This window comes from Hyperolius riggenbachi, chromosome 4 (genome assembly GCF_040937935.1).
Source record: "Hyperolius riggenbachi isolate aHypRig1 chromosome 4, aHypRig1.pri, whole genome shotgun sequence".
NCBI classification, from domain to species: domain Eukaryota; kingdom Metazoa; phylum Chordata; class Amphibia; order Anura; family Hyperoliidae; genus Hyperolius; species Hyperolius riggenbachi.
The window spans coordinates 32,752,735-32,777,282 of NC_090649.1; the positions used below are offsets into that span (position 1 = coordinate 32,752,735).

A 24,548-nucleotide genomic window follows, 5' to 3' on the forward strand; every position below is an offset into this window, starting at 1 on the left:
AATACAGATGAGAGGTTCAATAAACAGGGACCGGAAACGCTAAACCATCCCAGATGTTCATCGGTCATGTTACTTGGTTGGGGTCCAGGAGTGTTGCGTAGTCGTTTCCAATCCAGGATTGATTCATTTTAATTTGAGTCAGACGGTCTGCATTTTCTGTGGAGAGGCGGATACGCCGATCTGTGATGATGCCTCCGGCAGCACTGAAACAGCGTTCCGACATAACGCTGGCTGCCGGGCAAGCCAGCACCTCTATTGCGTACATTGCCAGTTCGTGCCAGGTGTCTAGCTTCATGCCCGGTTTCAGGTCCAGCGGTGCCAGCCACAAATCCGTCTGTTCCTTTATTCCCCTCCAAATTTCCTCCCCTGTGTGCTGCTTATCCCCAAGGCAGATCAGCTTCAGCAACGCTTGCTGACGCATGCCAACAGCTGTGCTGCACTGCTTCCACGATCCTACTGCTGCTGGTGCTGGGTTAGCATTTCCGGATGAGGTACAGCTTTGAGATGCGTTGGAGGAGAAGGAGTCAGAGAGGTAGGTGCTGCTGTTGTTATCCAGCTGTTTGCGGCGTGGGCAACACCCGCGCCGTAGCAGGTGAGGAATCGCTGCCAGGCTCCACAAGGTTCACCCAGTGCGCGGTAAGGGAGATGTATCGACCCTGGCCGAACGCACTCGTCCAGGTGTCAGTGGTGAGGTGAACCTTGCAGGCAACGGCATTCTTCAAGCTTCGGGTTATTTAGCTGACCACGTGCTCATGCAACTCAGGCACTGCAGAGCGCGCAAAGTGGTAGCGGCTGGGAACCACGTAACGTGGGATGGCCACTGACATCATGCCCTTGAAGCTGTTTGTCTCCACCACTCGATATGGCAGCATTTCGCAGGCCAGAAGCTTGGCTATGCTGGCTGGCTGTTACTGCCACGGCCCGGGGGTCATTTGCTGGCAATTTCCTCTTGTGCTCAAACATCTCAGAGACAGACAACTCAACCGTAGCGCTGCACACCGAAGGGCTGTTGGTTGTTGTGTTTGATGAACACTGGGAGACCTCAAGAGCACTAGTCCGGAAAGTGACAGTGTCAGCATCGTCTGATGTTTGTGAATGTTGTGAACCACGCAATGGCTGGGCTACTGCTGCTGCTGAGGCGGGTCTGGTGGTGAGTCTGGTGAACCCAAGGGAGGCAGTGTTGCTGGTGGTACCCTGTCCTGCCGCGTTTGCCCACAGAGTGGGATGTTTGGATAGAATGTGGCGGCTCATGCTGGTGGTGGAGAGGTTGTTAATACTTTTCCCCCTGCTCAGGCGGGTCTTGCACACCTTGCAAATCGCCATGGTAACATCCTCAGTGCAGTCTTCAAAGAAAGCCCAGACTTTAACTGGCTGAGGACTCGGACCTCGTGCGTGATGTGCTGGTGCTGCTTAACCCACTGCTGGACGCTTGAGAGGTCATCCAAGTAATTATCTGGTCCTGTTCTTTTGGATCTGTGAGGGTTGTTGTCCTGGACAACATGGGCAGTATTGAGTGGGTTTTCTTGGGTGCTCCCCTGTGGCCTGTACGTGAACCGTCAGGGGAAACACCTCTTCCCTTGCCCCTCCCTCTTTCACCGGATTTCTTCCTCATTTCACTTATCCTTAAAGTACACGCTGACTGGCAGCAGTACAGTGGCAGTACAGAAATGCTATACAGTGGTGGGTGAGCGGTGTACCACTATTGTCAGCAGTGACACAGAGCACAATGCTATACAGTGGCGGGTGAGCGGTGTACTACTGTTCCCAGCAGACACAGAGTGGAAGTAAACACAATGCTATATAGTGTGGCTGAGCCGTGTACACAGAGTGGCATTAAACACAATGCTATATAGTCTGCTATATAGTCACCCCGAACAGGGTGATGTTCTGCAGAACCCGAACAGTGGCAAACACTGTTCGCCCAACACTACTGGGAGGGAACGCAGATTTTAGTACCTAAACACACGATACAACATGTTTTCCGGGGTCGGACTCTGAGGCACATACAGATGGTCCCGATCATCATCCTCATCATACAACTCTTCTCCTGAGTCTGACCCACCCACCACCTCTGCCACCCCAACATCCCCAGACACAGACCCCTCATCGTCCTCAACATTAACTTGGGATGCTGGCCTGAGCCAGACCTCCTCCTCCACATCAGGCCCCATCATCTCCTCAATGGCAGCCCTCATTAATCGCTCTGGCGACGGACTGATGGACACAACGTTCTCCTCCGGGGAGGGCTGCTGCTGACCACTGGCTGCTGGGGTGGATGTTATAGCTTGCGTGGGGCGTTGGCTGTTGCTGTTGTTGGGAGTGCTGCTCACAGCGGAGGTCTCTGGGGAACTCATGTTGAGCTCATATAGTGGTTGACGGTGAGTGGAGTATTACTGATCCCAGCAATATACACACTGACTGGCAGAGTACGCAATGCTATATAGTGTGGCTGAGCGGTGTACACAAAGTGGCAGTAAACACAATGCTATATAGTCTGGCTGAGCGAGCGGTGTACTACTGTTCCCAGCAGAATCAGAGTGGCAGTAAACAATGGTATATAGTCTGGCTGAGCGGTGTACACAGAGTGTCAGTAAACAATGGTATATAGTCTGGCTGAGCGAGCGGTGTACTACTGTTCCCAGCAGAATCAGAGTGGCAGTAAACAATGGTATATAGTCTGGCTGAGCGGTGTACACAGAGTGTCAGTAAACAATGGTATATAGTCTGGCTGAGCGAGCGGTGTACTACTGTTCCCAGCAGAATCAGAGTGGCAGTAAACAATGGTATATAGTCTGGCTGAGCGGTGTACACAGAGTGTCAGTAAACAATGGTATATAGTCTGGCTGAGCGGTGTACACACAATGCTATATAGTCTGCTATATAGTGTCAGTAAACAATGGTATATAGTCTGGCTGAGCGAGCGGTGTACTACTGTTCCCAGCAGAATCAGAGTGGCAGTAAACAATGGTATATAGTCTGGCTGAGCGAGCGGTGTACTACTGTTCCCAGCAGAATCAGAGTGGCAGTAAACAATGGTATATAGTCTGGCTGAGCGGTGTACACAGAGTTTCAGTAAACAATGGTATATAGTCTGGCTGAGCGGTGTACACAGAGTGTCAGTAAACAATGGTATATAGTCTGGCTGAGCGGTGTACACAGAGTGGCAGTAAACACAATGCTATATAGTCTGGCTGAGCGAGCGGTGTACTACTGTTCCCAGCAGAATCAGAGTGGCAGTAAACAATGGTATATAGTCTGGCTGAGCGGTGTACACAGAGTGTCAGTAAACAATGGTATATAGTCTGGCTGAGCGGTGTACACAGAGTGTCAGTAAACAATGGTATATAGTCTGGCTGAGCGGTGTACACAGAGTGGCAGTAAACACAATGCTATATACTCTGGCTGAGCGAGCGGTGTACTACTGTTCCCAGCAGACACAGAACAGTGAACAGAATGCTATATAGTGTGGCTGAGCGAGCGGTGTACCACTATTCCCAGCAGACACAGAACAGTGAACAGAATGCTATATAGTGTGGCTGAGCGGGCGGTGTACCACTATTCCCAGCAGACACAGAACAGTGAACAGAATGCTATATAGTGTGGATGAGCGAGCGGTGTACCACTATTCCCAGCAGACACAGAACAGTAAACAGAATGCTATATAGTGTGGCTGAGCGAGCGGTGTACCACTATTCCCAGCAGACACAGAACAGTGAACAGAATGCTATATAGTGTGGCTGAGCGGGCGGTGTACCACTATTCCCAGCAGACACAGAACAGTGAACAGAATGCTATATAGTGTGGATGAGCGAGCGGTGTACCACTATTCCCAGCAGACACAGAACAGTAAACAGAATGCTATATAGTGTGGCTGAGCGAGCGGTGTACCACTATTCCCAGCAGACACAGAACAGTGAACAGAATGCTATATAGTGTGGCTGAGCGAGCGGTGTACCACTATTCCCAGCAGACACAGAACAGTGCACAGAATGCTATATAGTGTGGCTGAGCGAGCGGTGTACCACTATTCCCAGCAGACACAGAACAGTAAACAGAATGCTATATAGTGTGGCTGAGCGAGCGGTGTACCACTATTCCCAGCAGACACAGAACAGTAAACAGAATGCTATATAGTGTGGCTGAGCGAGCGGTGTACCACTATTCCAAGCAGACACAGAACAGTGAACAGAATGCTATATAGTGTGGCTGAGCGAGCGGTGTACCACTATTCCCAGCAGACACAGAGTGGCAGTAAACAGAATGCTATATAGTGTGGCTGAGCGAGGTACACAGAGTGGCAGTAAACAGAATGCTATATAGTGTGGCTGAGCAAGCGGTGTACTACTATTCCCAGCAGACACAGAGTGGCAGTAAACAGAATGCTATATAGTGTGGCTGAGCGAGGTACACAGAGTGGCAGTAAACAGAATGCTATATAGTGTGGCTGAGCAAGCGGTGTACTACTGTTCCCAGCAGTGACACAATGACAGGGGGGACCCTGGCTAGCGTGGCTGGAGCGCGAACTACCCTGCCTGCCTACCCAAAGCTAAACCCACAGACAAATGGCGGAGATATGACGTGGTTCGGGTATTTATTTACCCGAACCACGTGACCGTTCGGCCAATCAGAGCGCGTTCGGGTCCGAACCACGTGACCCGTTCGGCCAATCACAGCGCTAGCCGAACGTTCGGGGAACGTTCGGCCATGCGCTCTTAGTTCGGCCATATGGCCGAACGGTTTGGCCGAGCACCGTCAGGTGTTCGGCCGAACTCGAACATCACCCGAACAGGGTGATGTTCTGCAGAACCCGAACAGTGGCGAACACTGTTCGCCCAACACTAGTCACTGGTTACGTGGTAGCGCAATGCGTCACCTAGGCAATTCATATGTTACCAAGGCACCATGCCCTATATCACTTGTGTAGTACACTATACATTAGCATTACCTAGGTAACGTGGGTTGTACTAATTGCGCTACCTCACTGTCAGTAGTATCACTAAAGTTTTACTGACATTTGCTGAATGCCCCCCTTGGTATCTTGAGTTCTGAAATATTTACAAAGAGGGGTGAGATGAGGCAACACAGCGGTAAACATGCCTTTATTACAGATTTTTCCAACTTGTTGCTGGCATCAAATTCAAAATACGCAGCTTCTTTTCTTAGAAAAACAAATTATATTTTACTAGTGAACTTAGCCTGTTTAAAAACGGGCTAGGTCTGTCAACGCTTGTTTCAGTGCACCCGCCCCTTCTGGCCCCGCCCTCCCCCAGCTCTCTTCAGTGTCTCTGCGTCCCTCCCTGCACATGCGCAGTAGCACAACAGCACTGACACACGGACATGGGACGCAGGGACACTTGCTCTTTATTAGGTAGGATGTTTGGACTTGTGCCATGTTGTCCTTGTACTACTTTCAGCTGAATGCTGAACGTACATGATTTGCACCACTGCACTTAGGACTCGTCGTATGCTGTGACTCCGGACTTACCAGGAATGTACTGATGGAAAAGCTCCAGTTTGATTGGACGGCACTTTCTGTGATGTTGCTGAGGATATAGACAATAAGCGCCACTTCATCAACGTGTAGGCCAGATGGACCAACAGAAGAGGTGTATATCTGTAACTCTGGGATAATTCCCAGCCCAGTGACCGCAGAGCTGCTCTGTTGGGGACAGAAACATTACAGTGAGCAATGTATAGTGTATAGAACAACACAATAGGCTTTTTTACACATAAACCAATGCCAAGGCAGGTATGTCCTCTAAATATGCACCACAAACAGGCTGCCTGCCCCGTCCCCCAGCGGGCTTGACCTGCACATGGAATGGGAAGGGGCTAGTCCCATGGCTGGATTTCTGGCAAGGCCTCAAAGGCCATGGCCTAGGGCACCAAGAAAGTAAGGGGCGGGCTGGGGGACAGCAGAGTGGCAGTAGCAGTTAGCTTGCTGAACATTCATCCTGCTACAAAGAGTTCGCACAAAGCGGTGGGTGGCTACCAACAGCCGGATCTGGCACTCGGGGGTTGAAGGGGCAGCGATCAGGCACTTAGGGCCCTTTTCCACCAGCGCGTTTGCGCTGGCTGAATCGCAAAACCGCAAACCGCTAGCGATTTTACAATCGCTACGGTTTGCTTTTTAACATAGGAATCGCGGTAGGTCATTTCCACTACCGCGATTCGCTTTTGTCGGGAACGCGAACGCGCGGCGGAGCGATAATTGCCGCGATTTTGCTATGCAGTGCATAGCATAGCAAAATCGCGGCCGCAAACGTCGGGGGAATCGCTGGTTTTGCGATTCAGCAATCGCTAGCGTTCAGCATGAACGCTAGCGATTGCAGGTGGAAAAGGGCCCTTACAGTGATCTCTGAGCTGCCTGTCACTCACCGAATGTGCTGCTCGTCAAGGAGCTTACAATCTTATCCTTGCCAATCATGCCACTAACTGTCCTCAGAGGAGCTTTTAATGTAAACCCTGCCATCATGTCATTAACTGTCCTATTACTGCCACTACACCTGCTGATATTGTTACTACAATGCTGCTGTTACTAATTCTACTACTGCTAGTGCTGTTCCTATTACTGCCACTACATCTGCTGATATTGTTACTACAATGCTGCTGTTACTAATTCTACTACTGCTAGTGCTGTTTCTATTACTGCCACTATACCTGCTGATATAGTTACTACAATGCTGCTGTTACTAATTCTACTACTGCTAGTGCTGTTTCTATTACTGCCACTATACCTGGTGATATTGTTACTACAATGCTGCTGTTACTAATTCTACTACTGCTAGTGCTGTTACTATTACTGCCACTACACCTGCTGATATTGTTACTACAATGCTGCTGTTACTAATTCTACTACTGCTAGCTAGTGCTGTTACTATTACTGCCACTACACCTGCTGATATTGTTACTACAATGCTGCTGTTACTAATTCTACTACTGCAAGTGGTGTTACTATTACCGCCACTACACCTGCTGATATTGTTACTACAATGCTGCTGTTACTAACTCTACTACTTCTAGTGCTGCCACTGTTACTGCCACTACAATAATGATGAAGGAAAGTCCATTCTCGCTTAAAGGGACTCTGTAACAAAAATGTCATTGTGTTTTCTACCATCCTACAGGTTCCTAAACCTATTATAATGTGCTCTGGCTTACTGCAGCACTTTCTACTATCACCATCTCTGTAATAAATCAGCTTATCTTTCCCCTGTCGGACTTGTCTCCTGTGTCTGGAAGGCTGCCAACTCTTCAGTGTGATCTGCTATGCATGCCCCCTCTATGCACACTCCCCTGTGTGTGTGTGTGTTATTTACATTAGCCAGCTTTTCTCTGCTCTCTTATCTTTTACAAGCTGGATAAATCCTCTGTTCACATACTGATGAGTCACATACTGCAGAATTACAGACAACCAGGCAGAGCTGTCTGCAAGAAGAAACAAACAATCAGCTTGTAACTCTTCAGTGAGCTGCAGGGGGAAAGAAACAAACAAATGATCTCTTGAGAATGAGATTCAAAAGGATGGCTGTATACAGCCTGCTTGTGTATGGATGTATTTTCTATGTGTGGACATACTGTACATCAACCTACTTCCTGTTTTGGTGGCCATTTTGTTTGTTTACAAACAAACTTTTTAAAACTGTTTTTGAATACTTTTAATGCGGCGGGGAGCGGCGAAATTGTGACAGAGGGTAATAGGAGATGTCCCCTAACACACTGGTATGTTTACTTTTGTGCGATTTTAACAATACAGATTCTCTTTAACCACTTCACATTTCTGGGTTTTTATCCCGTACGTTGCTGACAATTTTGACGCTTGTCGCTATTCGAAGAGTAATAACTCTTGCATTATCTATAGCATCCAAGTGATATACAGTATATATTCTTTAGATAATTATTCCAGTATTTGTACAGTGCTTTTCACCTTTCGGACTGAAAGCACTTGCGAGGCAGCCACTAGAGCGCACTCAGTAGGCAGTAGCAGGGTTAGGCTGTCTCGCCCAAAACTCCTACTGAATAGGTGTTGGCTTACTGAATTGGAAGAGCTGAGAGTTAAACCCATGTCTTGTATGTCAGAGGCGGAGCCCTTAACCATAACATTATCCAGCCACTGCTAAATGATACCATACATGCCTTACTTCACTACTAGCTGGGCATGCAGCAGACCATTATCCCTAGCCTGTGCGTCTGTAGTGATTGGATGTGACTGCTAGTGCGACAGTTCTGGGCCCCCTGTGCTGTACAGAGCAATGCATCAGAAGCTAGCTGATATCATTGCCTGCTGCAGGACAAATGATCAGAATATCTCCTAATTAAGTAATTAGTGAGCAAATAAAGGAGATAAAGTTATATCTCCTCCCCCCCTCCCCCAGACACAACAGGAGCTTTTCTACCTTGTTTACACAGTTTATAACACTTCCAACACAATCTGAGAATGCTGTTTGGCAAAGGCAAAGACCCACCTGATTAGCTAATTGCAGCCATTCCATCAATTGGGGCCATTCCGTAGAGTTGGTAGAGTTAGATGAGTGGGGTCGTTTAGTCTCTAAAGTAGACAATACACAATTGTATTACCTGTGCTCTCCACCAGACTGAGGCTGTGCATGTTTCTTTAGGATTACAGAATAACTTCTAAAGAAAGTCTTAAGGTGGCCATACACTGGTCGATTTGCCATCAGATTCGACCAACAGATAGATCCCTCTCTGATCGAATCTGATCAAAGAGGTATGGCTGCCTTTACTGCAAACAGATTGTGAATCGATTTCAGCATGAAACCAATCACAATCTGTGGTGGTGCTGCCGCTGCCCGCCCTCGTACATTACCTGCTCCACCGGCGCGTGTCCCCGCTGTCACTGCTGTCTTCTTCTCCGCTGGGTTCCGGGTTCCGGCTGGCTTCACTTCTTTCTGTCCGGGGAAATTTAAACAGTAGAGGGCGCTCTACTGTTTAAACTTCCTGCCGGGACAGGAAGAAGTGAAGCCTGATGGACTCAAAGCCCAGCGCGGAGACGGAGCAGCGGTGACAGTGGGGATACATGCTGGCCGGATCAGGTAATGTATTGCGTCGGTCATCGGGCATTCGAACGCCGTTATTGACGCACTCCCGATCCGCCGGCTATCGAGAAAAATCTTCCGCACGGACGGCTCAATGGGAACGATTGAATTCAGACAGAAATCGATCGTTCTGTGGTCGAATCTATTCTATCACAGTGATTGAATCTGCTGTATATCGGTGGGAAAATCGTTCGGTGTATGAGCCCCTTTACTCACTCAGTGTCTGTAATTGTGAAATGCTCATCACTGCTGTAGTACCTGCAGAAATGTAAAGAAAATTAATCATCCGGAAATGAACAGCCTTTCATCTAATTAATTAAAGTGGTCTGAAACTCAGCATTGTGTCTTTGCTCTAAAACGTTATTTCCAGCCTTAGACCTACTATCACTAAATACATTTGTAGCAGATCAGCATTTACACACATTAAACAGCACTTTGTTCTGCAGTGGAACGCTCCTGCAGCTTGTGATCCGCATCTGAAGAGGTGATAACATTATGTTTTGTTTACATTCCTCAGTTGCTACAATTAGTTACAGCCAGCCACAGAACTGTACTGAGCTGACAAGCAGAGACAGATAAACAATTTTCACTAGATAGCTGCTGTATTTATATATTAAAATCTATTAATGAAATGTAATAGCAGCTTTCAGAGAAGATAAACTGTACTTTGGGATCTTGTCATTTGTAAACAGGCAATATTACGTGTGCACAAAAGCAAATATGGTAACTGAATGGGTACTAAAAAGTAGGGAAACACATTTTTATTGAATGTTATGTCAGGGTTCTATTCCAGTTAAGGAAACATTTAATTTATTTTATGTTAGACACACTGGCCCATATGCAATTAACTTTTTCTCCTGAGTTTTCTCCTAGGAGATAATTTGTCATCCTCTATTTAAAGAATAGATTGCGCTGTGTCCATAAAACACGCCTCTTTCACCCGTCTGGCCCTGCCCTTGTATCCTCTTTACCTCCTTTCTGCCCCTCTTATCTCACACATGTGCACCTGCGCCGCTTCACTACAGCCCTCAGCAGCGAGATCTGAGAGTCGGTAACAGGATAGGGCGTATCACCCGGCATCACTGACACCCGGCGTATAAGACGACCCCTGACTTTTCAGATGATTTTCAAGGGTTAAAAAGTACTCTTATACGCAGGAATATACAGTACTATCACAATTATTTGAAGCATTGTCTTGCTTGCTGGTGGTTCAAACAATTTTTTTTCATAGAAAAGGTTGAAAATATTACCTAGAAGAAAAAAAGAACTGCATATAGGTCACTGTATCTTCTGATGATCTCTCCACATAATGACCTTCTTCATTTAAGCATTTATGTATCATATCTTTTTGCACTGTTTCCAATTCCTTTGTTGTAGTAGCATCACACAACTCAGCTATGAGTTGGAGGAACTGATAAGTGGGGCTTCATGTTAATGCTGCTGAACAAACAGTTACCAGCATTCTGCAGTCATGTTGCCAAGCAGTGCAAGGAGAGAAAAGAGTAACCTGACAGAGACAAGTTGCATTACGCAAAAAGAATACCTTGCGTGGAAGATAATAAAACCAAATGGTTGCTACTTTTTGGATGACTCTATTATGTAAGGTCTTTTCATATCTGTATTTATGGTACTTAATGTACCATAAATACAGACACGGACAAGGGCCAGCAGCTCAGTTTTTACTGACTCTTTTATTTACTTTTTACGTCTAATGACTTGCTGTACTAGGTGATTGTTTGTGCTTCACATAAGATTTCTCCTATAGAAAACATGTTACTTACTCTGTGTAGAAGTAGTAGTCATAGGCACAGGAGAAGTGGTCATCTGAGCAGGAGAAGTGGTGTCCTCAGCTGGAGAAGTGGTCATCTGAGCAGAAGTGGTGTCCTCAGCTGGAGAAGTGGTCATCTGAGCAGAAGTGGTGTCCTCAGCTGGAGAAGTGGTCATCTGAGCAGAAGTGGTGTCCTCAGCTGGAGAAGTAGTCATCTGAGCAGAAGTGGTGTCCTCAGCTGGAGAAGTAGTCATCTGAGCAGAAGTGGTGTCCTCAGCTGGAGAAGTAGTCATCTGAGCAGGAGAAGTGGTCATCTGCCCAAGAGAAATGGTCATCTTAGTAGAAGAAGTTGTCATCTGCCCAAGAGAAGTGGTCATCTGTGCAGGAGATGTAGTCATATGAGCAGTAGAAGTGGTCATCCATACAGGAGAAGTAGTCATCTGTGCAGAAGAACTTGTCATCTTTGCGGGAGAACTGGCCATCTGTGTGAGAGCACTGGTCATCTGTTTGAGAGAGCTGGTCATTTGTGTCCGAGAACTAGCCATCTGTGTGAGAGCACTGGTCATCTGTGTTGGAGAACTGGCCATCTGTGTGAGAGAGCTGGTCATCTGTGTGAGAGAGCTGGTCATTTGTGTGGATGAGCTGGTCATCTTCACAGAACTGGCCATCACAGAACTGGTCATATGTGAAGATAACATGGTCATCGTTGATGTCCCTACAAAAAGAAACATTATTTATAGACTTCTGTTGGCTTGAGTAAAAGTAACCTGTACTAACAGAAATGGGGACAGTGTCAAAGCTGACTTCCTTCTATAACCGTTACTATTTTCTAAGTCACTAACTCTGTATATGAGTGTGTAGATCAGGTGGTCTGATTCTTCTGGTTCCATGCTTGTTCCAGGGTGTGACTCCAATGATACAGAGGCCAAAGTGGGGCCAGATTTATATTTTCTGCCCCCCTGCAGGCCAACTGTCACAAACGCTCACCCTTCTTCTATTAAACCCCTATCCGACCAACTACTAACTACAGCAGCTCCCTCCTCTTTGTAGAAATTCCCTCCACTGCGTTCCACACACTTCCTATGTGCAGTAGCAGCACTCCCACTCATATTCCACTTGCAGCCCCCAATGAACAACAGAAGCATACTGTTACTATCTATGTGTAGCCTTGCTGAGCAGATCACCATCCACTTACAGCAGCCCCCCTCCCCCCCTTCATGTGCAGAACACCCTCTTCCCTCCTTTCTCCATATGAACCATCTCCATAGGTAAAAGCAACCAATTTCATTATAGCACTTTTGCCAGTATTCTTCCCACTTCTTCAAGTGTTTATATTCTTTAAAAACAATTTCAGTGATAAATGCTGCTATATTACATTTTACATACGATAAAAATGATACGAGAGTCATCCAGAAAATACCATGCTTTTATCTATTTCGTAAACGCAAGGTATTCTTTCAGTGTAATGTAACTGTAATGATCTGTGCCTGTGTCATCCTGCTGGTGGCAGCACTAAGGAACTTGAGGTGGACTTCCGCTGTCTACCAGCAGATGGCTCTCGTATTGCTGGGAGCAGTGCAATTCCTCGGCTCACCAGCAGATGGAACTGTGAAAGATTCTGGTCAGTCACCTGAGCAATGTGCTGCATATTTAAGACCAGACTTCCTAGCAGCACATTGCTAGGTCATTTTGTTTGATTCCTTGCAGGGTTGTGACTCTGGCCAACCTTCCTGTGCTCCTGAACTCTGTTCTTATATTCTGAACTCCTGGTATTGATCCTTGCTAGTCTGACTATTCTTCTGTGTGCTGATTGTGCTGAGGCGTGTCTGTATATATTGTATTATTGTATATATTCTCATATTGTGTGTGTTGCTGTATATATTTGTATAGATAGATAGATAGTCAGGGTTCTGGTATTTGTGGTGCACCACGCGTTGTTTGATTGTACGATTGTATGTGTATGGTGATCTGCATTTGTACACTTGCGTTATTGTAAATAAACACATTTATTATTCTACTCTGTTGTGCAGACGTCAGTATTTCAATTGTGATCTTCTGGTTTTGTTTAAACCAAAACGATGGCCATGCAGAGATCGTGGATCTGCCGGTCTGGTTCCAGTCACGACCACGATCTGCATGGCCACTCGTTACAGTAACTTACATCTGTCAGTTTACCCTCTTCTCTCTCTGTGACGTGACTGCAGAATGCCAGTAACTGTTTGTTCAGCAGCATTAACATGAAGCCTCGCCCCATCCCCAATTCCTCTAATTTCCAGGAATTTGATGCTACTAATAGAAAGAGACTGAAAACATTGTAAAAATATATGATAAATTCGTAAATAAAGGAGGTAATTATGTTGAGAAATCATCAGAAGAAGAGGAGTTTTCTCCTGGGAGATAATTTTTCATCTTCTGTTAAAAAAAACTTCAGCACGCTGCATTTGAAAAGGCTCCAAAAAGTAGATGAAAAAGTCAAAATAATTTTCTTGCCTGCTGGTGGATTAAAAGACGTTTTATTGATATTGGTGTGAAAGAAAAATGATTACAGTAATTGGAAATGACTGTTACTTTCTTATAATATTTTTATGGCATGTAAAATATAACGAGAGCTGAGGAAACAGGAAGAATATTTGTGAAAAGTGTTGCCTGAAAGTGCTACATGACACATTTGGTTGCTTCTACCTATGGTGATATGTGGATCCGAGACAAATTTTTGTTGCCTTCATTTTTTTGCCCCTTACATATAGTTTATTCTTTCCCCACATGTTTTTTTTTGTTATGTGATTTATTACCTAATTGCATGTAAATGAATGTATCCATGCCCACAGCTCCTCGAGGCATTCTGAGTCCCATGCTGCAAGTGCTCATGGGAGCTCAGCCTGGGAAGGAGGAGGCGGCTTTTGCTGAAGCATGCACCAGATTTCAGAGGTAAGGGGGCGAGGAGGGGAGGAGAAAGGAGGAGAGAGGAGTGGAGTTTTCACAGGCTGAACAGTTTGCCTGTGTAATGATGACAAGCAGAACATGGCTGCTCTCATTTGATCACAGGAAGAAATAATCATATACTGTTGAAGCTGTTTGCAGCTAGATTTACTGTGTAAACCATCTAAACTTTATATAAGATATATATATACAAGTTAATTGCTATAGTTAGATTTTCATCTCGGATCCGCTTTAAACATTTACAGTATCATCTTTTGGGCAATTTTATCCAGTTGTCTGATATCTAGACTTCATAGAGGTAGGTGGGTTTTTTTTTCGTTTCCCTGTTCATTAACCTCTTGAGGACCGTGGTCTTAACCCTCCTGGCGGTCTATTAAAAAACCGCCAGGGGGCAGCGTAGAAGTTTTTTTTTTTTAAACCATGTAGCGAGCCTAGGGATCGCTACATGATAGCCGCTGTGCAGCGGCATCCCCCACCTGCTCCGATCGCCTCCAGTGATCTGCAATCAGGAAATCCCGATAGGCCAGGTTGCGCAAGGGGTCTGGGGGGGGGGGGGGGGGGGCGGCGCAGCACAGCGGGTAGCGGCGAATCGGCATTGGAGCGGCGGCGATCAGTGTGCACACGCAGCTATCAAAGTGCTAGCTGCATGTAGCAAAAGAAAAAATTATGCAAATCGGTCCAGCAGGGCCTGAGAAATCCTCCTGCGCGGCATAGCCCGAACTAAGGGGTTACTGCCAGGAGGGTTAAAGGGGAACTTCAGCCTAAACATAGATACTGTCATTAAGTTACATTAGTTATGTTAGGTAATATAATTTCTTACCCACCTTGTTTTAAAAGAACAGGCATATTTTTCATGGGGGCAGCCATCTTTTTGGTTGAAAGGAGATGACAGGGAGCCTGAGACACAGTTCCAACTGTCCTGTGTCCTGATCACCCCTCCCAGCTGCTCGCACTAGGCTTCAAATCTCAAATTCAAAATTAAAATTAAAAACATTTGCGCCAAAGCAGCAGAAGGAGAACAACAACATTAGAAGTCCCATAATGCTTTGCACAGCATCAGGGGAAAAATTCCTGGGCAGTTTTTTTGTGTGCAGCTAAAAATGAGGCTTGGGTAAGAAAAACAAGGTACTGATACCGTGGAACTGTTAAAGAAACACCAAGCCTTTTCAGTGCTGTTGAGTATATTTTTAGTCTGGAGGTTCACTTTAACCTCCCTGGCGTTTTGATTCCCCGCGGCCGCACGGCCGCGGGTGGTTTTTTTAACCACATTTTTTTTAAATCATGTAGCTAGCCTAGCGCTAGCTACACGATACCCCCCTCCCTGCTGAATCCTACCCATTCTTCCGATCGCCGCCGGCGATCATGCCAATCAGGAAATCCCGTTCTGAATGGGATTTCCTTTAGGGCTTCCCCCGTCACCATGGCGACAAACTGAATGACGTCATCGAAGACATCAATGTCGTGACGTCACAGGGAATCCCGATCCCCCCCTCAGCACTGCCTGGCACTGATTGGCCAGGCTGCGCACGAGGTCTCGGGGGGGGCCCTATTACGCGGCGGGTAGCGTCGGATCGGCGGCAATCGGAGAAACACGCAGCTAGCAAAGTGCTAGCTGCGTGTTTCAAAAAAAATTATTCAAATCGGCCCACCAGGGCCTGAGCGGTGCCCTCTGGCGTCACTGGACGAGCTCAGCTCATCCAGAATGCTAAGGAGGTTAAACCCCCTTAGTGACTAGGCCATTTTTTTTTACAAAATAGGCCACTGCAACTTTAAGGCCTCGCTGCAGGGCCGTACAACTCAGCACACAAGTGATTCCCCCCCCCCCCTTTCTGCCCACCAACAGAGCTCTCTGTTGGTGGGCTTTGATCGCTCCTGTTTTTTTTTTTTTTTTTTTATAAATATTTATTTGTTTATTTTTTTAATAATATACTTTATTATGTATATATATATATATATATATATATATATATATATATATATATATATATATATATATATATATATATTTTTTTTTTATACCTTCCCTCCCCCCACCAGCCAACCAGTGCGATCGGCTGTCATAGGCTTCAGCAGATCGCTGTCTTGCCACCCAGAGGGAACAGCCGTGTCAAATGGCTGTCCCCAGTACAGTGCTGCCTTAGATCGCAGTGCTGTACAGTGTTATTAGACAGCCGTCTAACAGTCTCTTAGCGGCGATCACTGCTGGGAGGCTAATAACGGAGCAGAGCTCCGTCATTCAAGTGGGGATGCACGTGGACCGGCGCGCGCGATACCCTGCTATCTCCACCCCTAGCACTTCACGTCAATTGGAATGGAGTGGTCGGATAGCGCTTAACACTTTTTGTTTCTTGGAATCTACCAAAATCCAAAGTATAATCAACGGACCTGAGGGGGTACAGAGTTATCCTGCCCATCTGCAGAGCGGCTGCCTCACCAAATTCAAAAAGGGGGCAGAGCCACAAACAGCCAATCAGATGTGTTTGATTTCAATGGGAAAATTTAAACTGCTTTCATTCTCACATTATTGATGCCAAGGACCCCAAAGCTCACAAACTTGGTCATTGAGCGACTGTTTGTCAAAGCCAGAAAAAGTGGACAGAGCCAACAACAACAACCAAATACAAATCCGGGCAATGCTGGGTATTCATCTAGTTTATAAATAAAATTACTCTAAATGCTAAATAAAACAGGATAAGCCCTCAATAAGGTGTTGATAACTATAAAAGAAAGCACAAGTGGCCACATACAATACAATAAAAATACTTTATGTAATTGAAAGTTGATAAAAGCGAGTGGTTATACAGAAAAAAATCAATTTTTGTTTTATTCAAGCGAGAACTCTGATTGAATTTTTAGCTATATAAGTCAGTCGGGAATTGCTGACTTTTTTGATCATTTTTTTTTGCAAATTGAATGATTTTGGATGGATAGTCAATTTCTTGATTAATAAACCTAAACAATTTTTTTTCACAGTTTTCAGTCTTTTTAATGGGTAATAATTGAACACGTTTGTGATACACTGATCATATTTGTCAAATGTTACAATAAATCAGAAAAAAATGATTGTAATTCTGGAATTCAAAAGAAATGTAAAAAGTTGTAATGTGTGTGGTGGTCACCTTAAAAGTGTCCACACACCATCCAAGAAAAATATTTGATTTTATGACAATTCAATTTTTTTTTCAATCAAGTGAGAAAACTGATCAATTTTTTTTTTTATTAAAATACGTGAGTGGCTGATTTTTCTGATTCATCTTTATGTAAGTTAATTAGTGTAGGATAAAGTGTCAATTTATTGATGTATAGACCCAAGCAATATTTTTGATCATAATCTCACTAATATTATACAATAAATGCGAAAGTTTGGATGTTTGTTACTCAATCAAGCAACAATGGCTGAACAGATTTGAATGAAATTTGGCACACACATAGTACATTACCTGGAATAACATATAGGATACTTTTTATCCCCATAACCAAAAAGTGGGCTGAGACCAATACAAATTTCACTGGGAAAATGTAAACTGCAGCCATTCTTACACTGTTAACAGTAGGGTTCTCAAACTTTGCACAGTTGGTCACTGGGTGACTGGAATTAATATTCAGAAAAGTGGGTGGAGCCTACAAAAGCCAATCAAAATTCACCTGTTGATTTTCAAGGGAAATATTTAATTGCTGCCATGATTGCACTGTTAATGGCACAAGCCTCAAACCTGGTACAGTTGGTCATTGGGTGATTGGGGTTCAAAATCAGAAAAGGGGTGGAGCCACAAACAGCAAATCAGATTTGTTTCATTTCAATGCAAATTATTTATTGATGTCAAAGACCGCCAAGCTCACAAACCTGGTCATTGAGTAATTGTGTGTTAGGGTTAGAAAAAGTGGGTGGAGCCAACACCAGCCAAATACATACCTGGGTAACGCCGGGCCATCAGCTAGTTGAGGATAAATTGGGCACAGCTGTGTGATACATTGGTCACATTTTCCAAAGTTAAAATCAATTAGAAAAAATGATTGTAATTCTTGAATTTTAGGGACTAGATTGTGAGGGACAGGTAAGTGACAAGACAATATACTTCTCTACAGTGCTGCGTAATATGTCGGCACTATAAATATATATATAAATACTTAAATAAATAAAATAAATAAAAATTGAAAAAAACCTTGAAGTAAATCTGGGGGGAACCTCAAAAACGTACAGTACCTATGGAGAGGAAAGCCTCTCGGTTCCTCCACATCCTCCAGCTTCCCACGCTGTCCTTCAGACCTCTGCTCCACCTGGGAACCTCCTGCACATCGCAACTGCACTCTTCTTCATGCACTAGTGCAGCCAAGCTGCTCCTACACAATGGCTTACTTAGCAGGTGCAGCCATACTTGTGCAGGCACATTACAGCAATGCCTGTGCTTGAAGTGGAGCTTGGTGGCGATCTTGGAATCCAACAAGCTCTTTTCAGATTCTTTTGGTGGATCTGTGCTCAAGTATCTACAGGACCAGGGACTTCCCCCTTCTTATTTAACTTTATTTGACCATAGATCTACATCTGGGTGGGTCTGATGGAGGGGATCCAGCTGATGGAGGGGAACAGACTTTCCTGAAAGGGTAAAGGCAGTTGGACAGTGAGCACGTGATTTGCCCTAGTCAGAAGATCTGCATTGATTTATATCTGGGGATCTCCATAATTTAGTGATCAGCACCTTTGCAGCATTGTAAAATTGAGTTAGGAGAGAATTCTGGGACTTAGTGAGAGCTGGAGAGCTCTCTTGTGAGTTACAGCCACCAATGGGCCTGGAAAAGCAGCTCCTCCAGGACCCAGGAAGCAGGAGGGCCAACTGTGAAACTGATCTGTCTGCAGGCCACAGCTTCTAAAACAAGTGTCGGAACTGGGGCAAGCCCCCATTTCTATAATAAGGAGGGGATTATATACCACTCATATAATATTCTGTAGCTTGTTCTTCACATAGTGCTACTGATAAAGGACTTGGTCATGCCCCCCAAAAAATCAAGTCCACTTATCCAGGCTCCAATCGCAGCCCAACTGTTGTTGTTGGAGTGAAAACCTTCACCGATTTTTTTTGTATCACAACTAATGTAAAGTAATAGAGTTGGAATGTGTACTATGTTTACGTGAACTATTAAAAAAAAGACAAAACATTACATTAATTCTGTTACAAATAAACGTTCTACTCTACTTGGTGGCCAACTAAAAAAATTCGAAACTTTCTAAGCTCAGATGAAATCCCTTCTTTTTCCTATATTTATGTAGGTGGTGCTGTATGGTACTCCTCACAAGCTGCACTGTGGAATGGGCTGCCACTCACAAATAGCAGCTTTAGTTTTTCCAAATGTATATATTGATCCACAATGTACAGATATATTTATATAAATTACTTCTTTATCAAATAAATTCTTATAAATTCTTGTGAATAAATAAATTAGTCATTACATTTTTAAAAGTAGTAAATCTGTCATTCAAACATTACCATCAAATTACAGTGGCTTGCAAAAGTATTCGGCCCCCTTGAAGTTTTCCACATTTTGTCACATTACTGCCACAAACATGAATCAATTTTAATGGAATTTCACATGAAAGACCAACACAAAGTGGTGTACACGTGAGAAGTGGAATGAAAATCATACATGATTCCAAACATTTTTTACAAATAAATAGCTGCAAAGTGGGGTGTGCGTAATTATTCAGCCCCTTTTGGTCTGAGTTCAGTCAGTTGCCTATAGACATTGCCTGATGAGTGCTAATGACTAAATTGAGTGCACCTGTGTGTAATCTAATGTCAGTACAAATACAGCTGCTCTGTGAGGGCCTCAGAGGCTGTCTAAGAGAATATTGGGAGCAACAACACCATGAAGTCCAAAGAACACACCAGACAGGTCAGGGATAAGGTTATTGAGAAATTTAAAGCAGGCTTAGGCTACAAAAATATTTCCAACGCCTTGAACATCCCACAGAGCACTGTCCAAGCGATCATTCAGAAATGGAAGGAGTATGGCACAACTGTAAACCTACCAAGACAAGGCCGTCCACCTAAACTCACAGGCCAAACAAGGAGAACGCTGATCAGAAATGCAATCAAGAGGCCCATGGTGACTCTGGACGATCTGCAGAGATCTACAGCTCAGGTGGTGGAATCTGTCCATAGGACAACTATTAGTCATGCACTGTACAAAGTTGGCCTTTATGGAAGAGTGGCAAGAAGAAAGCCATTGTTAACAGAAAAGCATAAGAAGTCCCATTTGCAGTTTGCCACAAGCCATGTGGGGGACCCAGCAAACATGTGGAAGAAGGCTCTCTGGTCAGATGAGACCAAAATAAAACTTTTTGGCCAAAATGCAAAATGCTATGTGTGGCGGAAAACTAACACTGCGCATTACTCTGAACACACCATCCCCACTGTCAAATATGGTGGTGGCAGCATTATGCTCTGGTGGTGCTTCTCTTCAGCAGGGACAGGGAAGCTGGTCAGAGTTGATGGGAAGATGGATGGAGCCAAATACAGGGCAATCTTGGAAGAAAACCTCTTGGAGTCTGCAAAAGACTTGAGACTGGGGCGGAGGTTCACCTTCCAGCAGGACAACGACCCTAAACATAAAGCCAGGGCAACAATGGAATGGTTTAAAACAAAATATATCCATGTGTTAGAATGGCCCAGCCAAAGTCCAGATCTAAATCCAATCGAGAATCTGTGGCAAGATCTGAAAACTGCTGTTCACAAACGCTGTCCATCTAATCTGACTGAGCTGGAGCTGTTTTGCAAGGAAGAATGTGCAAGGATTTCAGTCTCTAGATGTGCAAAGCTGGGAGAGACATACCCTAAAAGACTGGCAGCTGTAATTTCAGCAAAAGGTGGTTCTACAACGTATTGACTCAGGGGGCTGAATAATTACGCACACCCACTTTGCAGCTATTTATTTGTAAAAAATGTTTGGAATCATGTATGATTTTCGTTCCACTTCTCACGTGTACACCACTTTGTATTGGTCTTTCACGTGGAATTCCAATAAAATTGATTCATGTTTGTGGCAGTAATGTGACAAAATGTGGAAAACTTCAAGGGGGCCGAATACTTTTGCGAGCCACTGTATAAATGTACAACCTCGGGGTCAGCATATCAATTCTTCATTGTATATATGTATCAATTCATAATTTCCATTAATACCAATCGACTAATAAAACATCAACTTGTCTCATTAAACATTAATAAAAAAAATAATGGGCATAAATAAATATATTTTTTAATATATGTCATTCAATGGGTCAAAATAAAATATAAAAATATTAAATATTGGTATGTAAAATATTTTATATTTTACATACAATTTAAAAAAATATATTTTTAGGGGATCCCACTTATGCTATGCATGGTTTGAATGAAAAGAGGCCTCTGATTAATTAATATATATAATTGTATGTTTATGTATTTATTTACTAAAGGATTGACACATCTATTTATAATTATATTTATTTATGTCCTTGAACTTTTTTTTATTAAAGGGGCACTACAGCGAAAAACTGTAAAATGTAAAATATGTGCAAACATATACAAATAAGAAGTACATTTTTTCCAGAGTAAAATGAGCCATAAATTACTTTTCTCCTATGTTGCTGTCACAGTAGGTTGTAGAAATCTCACAGAAGTGACAGGCTTTGGACTAGTCCATCTCTTCACAGGGGATTCTCAGGGATATATTTATTTTCAAAAGCGCTTAGTGAATGGCAGTTGCTCTGTCCAACTGCCAAAAAACTGCGTAGCAAGCAGGGAGGCTGGCCTGCATCATTGTTTAAATCCTTTTTAGGGAATATCTTTATAAAGAATAAAAGCCTTGCTGAGAATCCCCTATGAAGAGATGGACTAGTCCAAAACCTGCCACTTCTGTCAGATTTGTACTACCTACTGTAAGTGACAGCAACATAGGAGAAAAGTAATTTATGGCTCATTTTACTCAGGAAGAAACGTACTTCCTATTTGTATATGTTTGCACATATTTTACATTTTACAATTTTTCGCTGTAGTGCCCTTTTAATGTTTAGTGAGACGACTTGATGTTACATTAAATGATTAGTAGTGATGCAAATAATGCATTGATACAGATACAGAGTGAAGAATTGAGATGCTGAATTTGGTTGCAATATCTGAATGACACATTTACTACTTTTAAGAATTTAGCGATTGATTTATTATTTACAAGAATTTGATAATAAAAAAATAATTAATATACATGCAGTATATCAGTACATTTTGGATCAATATAAAATTTAGATTCCCTTCTTCGGAATTATTACTTATTGTATTTATAAAGTGCCAACATATATTACGCAGCGCTGGACTATAAATAGGGATACATACATTGGAAACAAGGGGTGGCAGAGAGGTAGCAAATGGTTATACAACATAGCACAAGGTTAATCAGGGTATACAATTTGTTTTACAGATAGTTAGTCCATGAAAAGGGTGTCATTGCTGGGGTAGCAAGATTAAGAAAGACACACTAAGGAGGGGGAAGGGGCTTACTATGGCAACAATACCCTGTTTGGAGTACAAAGTGTAGATATACTTCGACCTTGCTTGAGGGTGCACAAAGCTAGATCTATTATTACTAATTTTAAAAATTTGCATAAATCCATTGACCGCCTGCAAACTTTGACATCCCCATCTCTTAATTTATGTTAGGGCCACTTTGGAATGGCAGTTTAATTTCTAAAACAAACAAAAAAACAAAACAAATAAACAATATAAATAAGCAGAGATAAAGTTTATAATGAATCCTTGAACCATATTGAGCTGCATTGAATGGATTGTATTTTACACCCTCAATACAAGAAATTTTGTTATAAAAACAAAAAAACTAAATAAATTTTACTTAAAAAAAAAAAGTAAAAAAAAATAAAAAATGACTGATTGAAGAAATCAGACCACTGACCACTTACTTGGCACAGCTGTGGCAGCTCCAGTTGTAGACATGGTTGGGGACACAGGGCCAGATTTACTAGCATATGATGTGCTGGTGCCAATAAGAGTTGTGCGTACACTGGTTTCCCCTGATATGGTTGTGTGTGCTGAAGCATTCTGGGTAGTGGGCCCTGAAGTCATGGTAGAGAAGATGGAGGTCTTAGCTGGGACCGTCATTGCTGTGGTGAAGGTGGTTTCGGTCCCCAGGACTGCAACACTGATGACTTCAAAATTTAGAAATACAAATAATATTAATGCATGAACATAAAATACTCACAACAAATCTAATCCTCCACACCTCCACACCCAACAATACTGACTCTCTACACTCAGTATCCATAAGTTCAGACACTACACAGAGAATTTAATGTGTGCATCAAACCAAGTTAAAACCTATCAACTCTGGCTTTGCAAATTTGGCCTAATTGGCTTCTCACGAAGGCATTGCTCATGCAAATATGCATTTGCTTTCGCATGCCAAATTGTGCAGGGTCTAAAACTAATACTGTGCTGTGCAGTCTCTGACCTATCTTATAGATATTCCTATTGTGACCCGGCCTGTTCCTGATTACTCTGTCTTCTGGCTTCCTGACCCGGCTTGTCTCCGACCTCGCTCATCTGTCTACACGTTGCTGAATAGGCTTGTTAAAGGAATTGCATGAACGCCGCCTGCCCCGACTCTGGCTTGTTAAAGGACATAATGGGATTTGATGGGGCCATTCTTTGATTGGTTTATGATTGACTGACAGGAATTTGGACCAATTACTAATGGGGAATTGGTGGGTGGTAACGAGGATGGACTCCACCACCACCCCATGTGATTCCTGATCAGTATAAAAGAAGGCCCTGCCAGCCATGATGTTTAGGCTACTGTCATAGGCCTATACGCTATGTTACTTATATAATGTTTTGATTTTAATGACTTTGTAATACACCTTTGCACTGTATGCACTTATGCACTGCACTTTTTCCCTTGAAAAAGCTTCCTTCAGGAAGTGAAACATGTCGGGTTGTTTAGTTATGGGGGGGGGGGGGGGGGAGGTTTCTGTGAAAATTGTTATTAATGCTTATATTGAAGTTGAAGTAGGTGTGAGTTTTACTCCACATGTACCTGAAACTACTTTATCAACTTTCTTGAAGTAACCAACTTGACAGTAACTCTATTTTTTAGATGTAATTAATAAATGCTAAGTTTTATCCCCTAGTGGAGGGAAATTTTCTTTGTTAATTTGTTAAAGGAACCGCATGAACGCCGCCTGTCCCGACTCTGGCTTGTCTGACCACGCAACCTGGACTCTGAGTCTGGTCCTGATCATCTCTGCATAATTCCTCAGGTGACTGCTGAATCATTACTCTGTTTAATAGTACTGGTAAATTGCTGTCTGGCCAGTCTGTATACAACATCTACCTGCAGGGGTTTAGATTGTGGTTAGGTAGGAGTTTGAGCAGGTGTCAGGACTGAGGCATTCTGTCAGTTATATGTGTATTCAGCCTGACCAAAAGCAGTTACTAGGCAAACCTGACATTCACATTACCCTCCACAATTCCCCATCTCATGTCAACAGGATCAGTTAATTTTAGTCTTCTTGTAGACCTGGGAGTTGTGCTGTTTAGAACTCCTATTTTTGGGACTCCACACGGATCCCTTCATTTATTTATTTATTGTATTTATAAAGTGCCAACATATTACGCAGCGCTGGACATTAGTGAAGGTTACAGACAATATTTAGGGGTGACATACAGTAATAAGACAATACAAGAAAGACCAGATCATGCAGCACAGTATGAGTACAAGGTAATGCTTAGTCAGTCACTGGA

General features: G+C 43.6%; 1 protein-coding gene across 4 annotated transcripts in view; it reads right to left on the minus strand.

Moving 5' to 3' along the window:
• LOC137571152 (adhesion G-protein coupled receptor F1-like) overlaps window positions 1–24,548 on the minus strand; it is a 106,104-nt gene that overhangs the window by 20,126 nt on the left and 61,430 nt on the right. For 3 of the 4 annotated variants that reach the window (XM_068279927.1, XM_068279926.1, XM_068279928.1), the window contains exons 5-9: window positions 22,709–22,954; window positions 10,838–11,539; window positions 9,273–9,314; window positions 8,466–8,548; window positions 5,486–5,659 (exon numbers count right to left, since the gene is read on the minus strand). In XM_068279927.1, the coding sequence (XP_068136028.1) occupies window positions 5,486–5,659; window positions 8,466–8,548; window positions 9,273–9,314; window positions 10,838–11,539; window positions 22,709–22,954 (1,247 nt within the window). The remainder of the gene's footprint in view (window positions 1–5,485; window positions 5,660–8,465; window positions 8,549–9,272; window positions 9,315–10,837; window positions 11,540–22,708; window positions 22,955–24,548) is intronic. The other variant, XM_068279929.1, reaches the window with a different exon arrangement.